This window comes from Ctenocephalides felis, unplaced genomic scaffold (assembly GCF_003426905.1).
Source record: "Ctenocephalides felis isolate EL2017-DRISC unplaced genomic scaffold, ASM342690v1 CF-g0.4_SCAFFOLD_01170, whole genome shotgun sequence".
NCBI lineage: Eukaryota > Metazoa > Arthropoda > Insecta > Siphonaptera > Pulicidae > Ctenocephalides > Ctenocephalides felis.
The window spans coordinates 40,694,492-40,702,655 of NW_020537324.1; the positions used below are offsets into that span (position 1 = coordinate 40,694,492).

The 8,164-nt window shown below is 29.6% G+C and overlaps 1 protein-coding gene across 1 annotated transcript; it reads left to right on the forward strand.

The window, feature by feature from the left end:
* Positions 1–1,086: 1,086 nt before the first annotated feature.
* On the forward strand, positions 1,087–3,660 carry LOC113367234. Its single transcript, XM_026608860.1, has 5 exons — positions 1,087–1,126; positions 1,218–1,388; positions 1,635–2,545; positions 2,626–3,112; positions 3,599–3,660. Exons 1-5 carry the CDS (start codon positions 1,087–1,089, stop codon positions 3,658–3,660), a joined length of 1,671 nt encoding a protein of 556 aa, XP_026464645.1.
* The last annotated feature ends 4,504 nt before the right edge of the window (positions 3,661–8,164 follow it).

The following is an 8,164-nucleotide window of genomic DNA, read 5'->3' on the forward strand; positions in this document are numbered from 1 at the left end:
ATAGGTTTTAAAATTAGTTCTGAATAGGTTACGTTCTCTTTCAACTTTTTTTTATATACTTCATTATAGTATTTTATTTTTAGTTTTTATTTCTTTTATAGCGATTTATATTGTTTAGTTACTTCTTATAGCTTTTACTATGATTAGTAAAACTGTGTGTTCACGTTGCTTTAAGCAATTTAAGAGCAGTAGCTCCTTATATCGCCATGTTCGTGAGGTACATGGCGAGCAAAGCATTCGATATAAAACTACATTCGAATGTAGTTATTGTCAAAAATTACTACATACTAAATATGCTTTAAAAAGACATGTAAATAAGTTCCATTCCGCCTCTCCCTGTAATCCTTCTGTAGACGTTGATTCTGACTCCAAATCACAATCAAGTTCGCAGAATTCCTTACATATCCAAATACCTCCTACTACACCTATGCCAGAATTTATACCTTACAATACCTTTTTTAATAATTTTCGTATCAATCCTCATACTTCATTAGCACTTCATTCCTATACAGCCTCCAGTTTACCATCACCATCCATAACTTCTGATTTTCCTACTGATACTAACATTTGCCAACCATCCACGCCTTCCAGAATAGCTTCCCATTCTCCAACAACTTCTATTATCCGTCGGCCCTCAGTTCCATTAATTTGCCAACCATCCACGTCTTCCAGACCATCTTCCCATTCTCCAACGACTTCTATTATCCGTCGGCCTTCAGTTCCATTGATTTGCACTAATATTTCTAGGATCCATACCATTCCCAATCCGCTTTCTCCACAACCTTCTACATCAACTGCTTTTTCCACTTTGACTGTCACTCCTAAATCATCTTCCCCATTCACTCAAGCATCCCCCAAGACTTCATTTCTAGGTTCGCCACGATCACAAAGGATAATATGCCCAATATGTAAAAGAAGCTTTTCAAGATATGATGCATTGCGGGATCATATTGAATTTGACCACAACATTGAAATAAAATATGAAGAACAGTTTTTTTCTTCACTAAATGGTTTGTTAATTTTTAATTATTGATATTATTAAAGAAGTTGTGTATAATTTTCATACTTACTTGTAGATTTTTATGCATGGAAAAATCTGACGGAGCAGCAGGATTCATCTTTTTATGTAAAAGACAGTGCTGGACACAAAACAAAAGGCGGACCCATAATAATATATTACAATTGTAATAGATCATACACAAATGAAAAACTCACAGGCAGACATTTGAAAGAAAGCAGAAGGATTGGTTCTGCATGCCCCTCGCGAATCATATCTACCTTATATGATGATGGTCACGTGGTTGTAGACTATTGGAAAACTCATGTAGGACATGAGAAACTGGCGAAATATGTCCCAATAGACAAAAATTTGCTGAAGGACATCAGAGGTATATATTTATTATCACATGTACAATTTCGCTTTTCTCATTTTATATATATTTTAAATGTTAAATTTTAAATATGAACAACATACTACAAAATTCTATATTTATATTATATATATATATATATATATATATATATACATACATACATACATACATACATACATACATACATATGTACATATATTTGTATATATGTATAATATACCACATATAAAATCAATATTACAACTTGTATAATATTTGCAGAAAAAATTATAGCTGGGGTTAACGACGATGTGATTATCGGCACAATACGTGAAGCTTGTTATCGTAAAACATTACCTGAGAGAGCTTCATTAATATCTAAGAAAGATTTGTGGAATATTAAAAAAAAGGTTATACCATCATATACTCCTAAATGTAAAGATGATACAGTAAGTGTGCGAATGTGGTTAGAGGAGATGAGATCCGATAATCGATTCATTATTGTTTTTCATAAAGAAGTTGGACCTGGCACTGCTAAGTACGGTCTTCAAGATGAAGATTATATCTTAATAATCATGACAAAAATGCAATGTAGAATGTTGAAGAAGTTTGGTACTGACAGGGTTTGTATTGATGGTACCCATGGGACAAATGGCTATGGGTATCTGCTACAAACACTGCTTGTGGTTGATGAATTTGGAAGTGGCATACCAGTCGCATTTTGTTTTTCAAATAGGCAAGATGAGTTTATGTGTAAAATATTTTTCGAAGAAATTTATAAGGTGGTAGGTATACTTAAAACAAAGGTATTCATGACAGATGACGCTCCAGCTTATTTTAATGCGTGGTCATCTGTCATGGGTGTGCCACAGCACAAACTTTTATGCTCCTGGCATGTGTCCAGGAGCTGGAAAAGATCAGTATCAAATAAGATTTTAAATAGAGAAAAGCGTGAAGTCATTTACCAGAAATTAATAGAATTAAAAATGATTTTAGATGAGGATGATTTTTGGAGCAATTTAAATTCTTATTTGAATGAGCTTGAGAAAGATGATGATGCGAAATTATTTGTTAAATATTTTAAGAAATTTTATTACAGCCGAGCAACTACTTGGGCATACTGCTATCGCAAAGGTTTAGGAATAAATACCAACATGTTTTTAGAAAGTTTCCATAACCAAATGAAAACTCGAGTTTTGGGAAGAAAATGTACTAGGAGGATGGATAAAGCCATTCAATTGGTGTTACGCCTCGAAATGAATGCTTTATTCAGAGGACTCGTAGAATAAATGGAACATTATTATCGACAAGGCAGAGAGATGTACGAGTAACCCATGTAAGAGGTGCAGCAATATTGCCGCATCGTATTCTAGAATGCATTCCCAACACACAATGGAATGTTTTTTCAACAGAAGATAACGTTGCACCATACGTGGTTACCAAAATAAATCCAACATGTAATAGTACATGCATGAGATGCGAATCATGTAAGATTTGTTTGCATACGTACTCATGCAGTTGTATAGATTATTTGATACGATCAAATATTTGCAAACACATCCATGCATGTGTAAAGGTTTTCCCGAGTGATACTGGTTATAGGCGTGAACTTTTAGAAAAAGATATGTTACAAAAATCTCTGGATTTCAAAAATCCAGAGAATTTTCAAACAAGTACAAAAGACGATGAAGAGGCTTGTTATGCCATTATAAAACAAGCAGGCCAAGAGATCATGAATTTGATACAGGATAAACAGTTTGGTAATTATAAAATATTTAAGGACCAAATTTGTTCATTTCTGCAACAAGTAAAGACATCGGCCCAAGAAAATATGAGAGAAAGTGTAAATAAAAAGATAGAGTGCCAAAGGGCAGGGAAGAAAAAGACCACTTGATTCGTTATTAAATTATCTAATTTATTTAAATTTTATTAGCAATGTTATTTAATTAATTTATTAATTTATTTATTTAATTTATTTAATTTATTTATTTATATATTAATTTTATTGATGTTATATAATTTTATTGCATATAATTTTACTGTTTGGTAAATTTATCTTTATCATGAATAATTTATTTAAATTATTTAATTTATATATGGCAACAAGTGAGTCTGCTCAATATTTGATACAGAAACATGAACAATAGTACATAGCTACATATTTAAAATAAGGTAAGTTAAATATTTCACTAATGTATTATAATTTATTTCATAATTATCCATGTATTCATATATTTTATTTGCAGGTAGCAAGTGTTATACTACGCATTATACTAGTAGCAAGGCAAATACTAGCATACCACAATAAGAAAGTCTATCATACAACACACATGTAGGTATGTACATGTCATACTTTTAATACTTGGGGGACTGGTAATGTTTTAATAGGAATCAATCAATTCTTACTCGCATGTTTTCTTAACTATTCAGTACCAGTTCTGCACATGTAAGGATGCGTAATAACTGCATGCGTATGTATGAAAACAAATCTTACACGGTTCACATGCAAGTACTATTACATGTTTTATTTTTCTTAATAACTGCATATGGTGCAACAGCATCTATTACAAACCATTGTGTGTTGGAATTATTTTCTGTGTTACGATTAGGCAATATTGTTGTGTATTTTGCGTGACTTGTTTATCTCTCGTGTCTTGTTGATAGTAAATCTTCGTTTTCTTTGATAAAAAGCATCTTAGGTGCAACACCTAGGGTACTTTCTTCCCAAAACTCGACTTTTTATTTGAAAACATAATTACTCGGTTGTAGTAAACTTTTCTAAAATATGTAACAAATTACTTAGCATCTTTCTAAAATTTATTCAAATAAGTATTTAAATTAAATCTTCCTCTATAAAATCGTTTTATTTCTACTAATTTCCAATAAATGACTTCTCGCTTTGCTGTTTTTTATGCTGTGGGACAAACAACAAATGACATATGACCAAGCGTTGATATATGCTTGAGCATGATATGTCATGAATGTCTTTATTGTAATTATGCCTAATGCCTTAATAATTTTCTTGAAAATATTTTATACCACTATTCCGTTTCCAAATTCATCTACCACGAGTAAGGTATACATTTGAAAGCCATAAACAATAGTTCCATTTGTATCATCAATGCAATCCCTGTCGGTACCTCAAACCTTCAGAATTTCAAATTACATGCTAGTCATGATTAAGATATAATCTTCATATTGAAGCCTATAATTAGCAGTGTCAACATCTTTATAAAACAAAACTATGTATCGTTTATCTTAACTCATCTTTTCTACCCACTTATTTACACTTTCATCTTTTCATTTGTATGTAACACTTTTTTCTTTTCTTTTTCTTAATGTTCCACAAATCTTGTTATTAATGAAGCTCTCTTTATTACTTTCTTATGATAAGCTTCATGTATAGTGCTGATATTCACATTGTCATTAATCCCAGCTATAATTATTGATCAAATTCAAAACTATTGTCATTTTTACTCAGATCTTTAATTTTTAATTTATTGGTGATTTTCCTGTTGTACAGTTTATATTTTGTTATACTTTATTTAGCTGTTATTTATTCTATTCCTATGTATGTTTTTTTTTTTTTACATTTCTCTTTCTATGCATATATATTTTAAAATACGAACATATGCATAAACAAACACCAAGCCTCACTCTACTCATTTATTTAAGTCTTTGAGCTGCACTGCTTTCATGTTTCTAAATATAGGATATTAAGTTCGTTTATTGCATAGTTTGCAAAGGTCTCGTGTTTGTAATATATTTGGTTACTAAATCATAATTAATATTGACTAATAGTAACATTTTTATTTTCCTTTACTAATTTTTTAAGCATATATTTTTGAATTTGTAATGCCAATATGAATGATAATCAATTACCTCAAACTTCCGATCACAAGTCATAAAATCATGAGGTAGTCATTGAAAATAATGCAGTCAATTAATGTTGCCTCCAATGCACACAAGCAGATATATAATATAGTTTAGGACAACTTATTATGAAATATAAGGAATAGCAAAAAGAGTCAACAATCGCTCGGCTAATCAATCATTCATATCGCGGATTGTACAAGTTGCATGTTTCTAAAGCAAAACAACTGTAACAAATGTTGAGAGAAAATCTAAGAAATTAATATTAGAAGTTTCTTATAAGAAGTTTAAATTTTATACAAAATTATATATACTAAAAATTGCAATTAGTAATTTAAAAGTAGCTATACTGTTAACAGAAAACATTAAAGATTTCACCTTTGCGGTCACAAAACACATTAGCAGTTGACATAACACCAATTAGAAAATACAAGTTTGTATTAGAAAGTATAATTAGAATTATTGTCATTTAAATATAAGATAGTCATGCTTCTAACATGCGAATAGAAAGAAATGGTGAATTTTAAAAATTATTTGAATTTAATGAATCATTGTGGCTTGGTGAATAAAATCTTATAACTATATTAATTCAAATGTAACATAAAAATGAGCACTTGAAAGCAATCAAATATCATCAGTAATGGAAATAAGGTCATATCAAATATCATAAAATGCAAATAGATGTTTAACTATATCTGAGTTATATATATAGCTTATATCATCAGTAATGGAAATAAGGTCATATCAAATATCATCAAACTGGTGGCAAAATTCAAACCAGAAGAATAGATGGATAGATGCAGTCTTTTTATATAAGACATATCAATATTTAATTAAGGATTTTTTTGCTGAGAAATCATTCTAGCACTGGCATTACAATATTCGACAAATATTTAAATATCATTAACATATCATAAACATAACTTCTACTCGTGAATATTATATGGTTTATGACTAAATATAAATATATTATGATTGGGACTCAAATCCTCCAATGTTAAACCTCAAATGGACTAATATTCTAAGACTTCTGTTTGATAAACTTTGTAACTTTTACTTTCTATTCATATGCTTTGGCCTGTTGTATTGTTCACTATTCATACGCATTTTTTGGTATGTCATATGTAATTGTTACATAATCATAATTATTATGTAATCATCATCAAAATCATTAATTAATTAATCATCATCATAATCATTATAACATCATTATATAATCTCCATTTTTCATGTTTGGTTCCCTATTATTCATCTTGAATGTATTTACTTCCTTCTTTTCTCTTCTTTAATTGTTATTACATTTTATTGTTATTGTTATGCATTTACTGTTACTACTTTTGTTCTCATGGTAATAGGTTTTCTTCTGTAAATTATTATGAATAATTGTAAATAATTAGTTATAGATATTATAATTGTTATTGTTATGCATTAACTGTTACTATTTTTGTTTTAATGGAAATAGGTTTTGTTCTGTAAATTATGAATAATTGTAAATAATTTGTTGTGTTTATATTACATTGTATATTATATAATTCACCCCCAATAAAGATTTCATTATGATTATGCATTTGTTTTTATTTAAATTTTAAATTCCGCAGCAAATATTGTTGAAGTTTAAATGTACGAATCCGCATATTTAGGTAAAAAAACAAAACTGCTAAAAATTTACGAGTAATACAGAAATTAAACTATGTTTATTCTGGTAAAATATTCAAACATAAAAAATATATAAAAAGAAATATATTAGGCTTGCAAACTTTTCAAAGAACACTGTCCAAAATAAGTTGTATTATATCAATAAAATTAAAAAATGTCAAACACTCAAAAATTTGGATTATTTGACAAAATTCAATCGAAACATTTCAAGTACTGTAAGTCGAAATTATAAATGTTAGGTTAAATATAGCTTTGACAGATACATCATTTCTACATCTTACTGTTAGAGACTTTCGCTCACCTTTGTTGGTACACCTACATTCTTAAAATATTATTTTGTTTTAATGGCTGCCGCACAATGAGCAAGGTCACAAACGTCATCGCTACTGTCCACATCCACGTGTCACATTTTGAAACTAGTAGCGACATCTTTTTTCGCTAAAAATAGTAGTCCTTTCCAAAACAGGGTAATATACATTTGTTCGGAGATAACTCCCCATGACTAGGAAGCATGGCCGGTAATCTCCGAACAAATGTAGATTACCGTGTTTTGAAATGGATTGGTATTTGAATAGTTCGAAGGATGGCGCTACGATTTCCAATTTCATTGACCTAGCAGCGGCTTGATCTCTACATTGATTTGATCGGCCATTTTCTATAAGTTGTCAAGTTGTCATCGCGTATTGTAGTTGAGATTTTCTGTGATTGTTTATATATAATTATGTTTTGGTGAATACTTTTTTCATTTATTATGAAGTTAAAATGATAAAGTGATATGTGCCAAATTGTTATAACCCCAAATATAATAAAAAAATGCATGTCTTTCCGGCATCTAATTATCAGGTATGTATATAATGATGTATTATGCATATAATGAATATGTATCATCACAATACTATTAAAATGTTATATATATATATATATATATATATATATATATATATTTGTGTAAATATATATTATATATATATTTGTGTGTAAAAATTTGTGTGTAAAAAGATGCTTTCAATTTGGATGCAGAGGGCGAATAATCTTTTAATGGATGACCTAACTCTTCGGTTTGTGGCACAAATCAACGATAATTTAAAATCGAAACCAAATAGAAGTGTCTCGTTTACGGCAATAACAAAATAGTTCTCAAGTCACTGGAGAATACTCTGATACAGAACCAGAAGAAAAATCTGCAACTCCAAGGACAAAGCCAAGTAATTATAACTCTAAATACTTCAATAACATTTGCAAAAAAATATTAATAAATGAATCTTATGTTCTTAGGAGTTGAA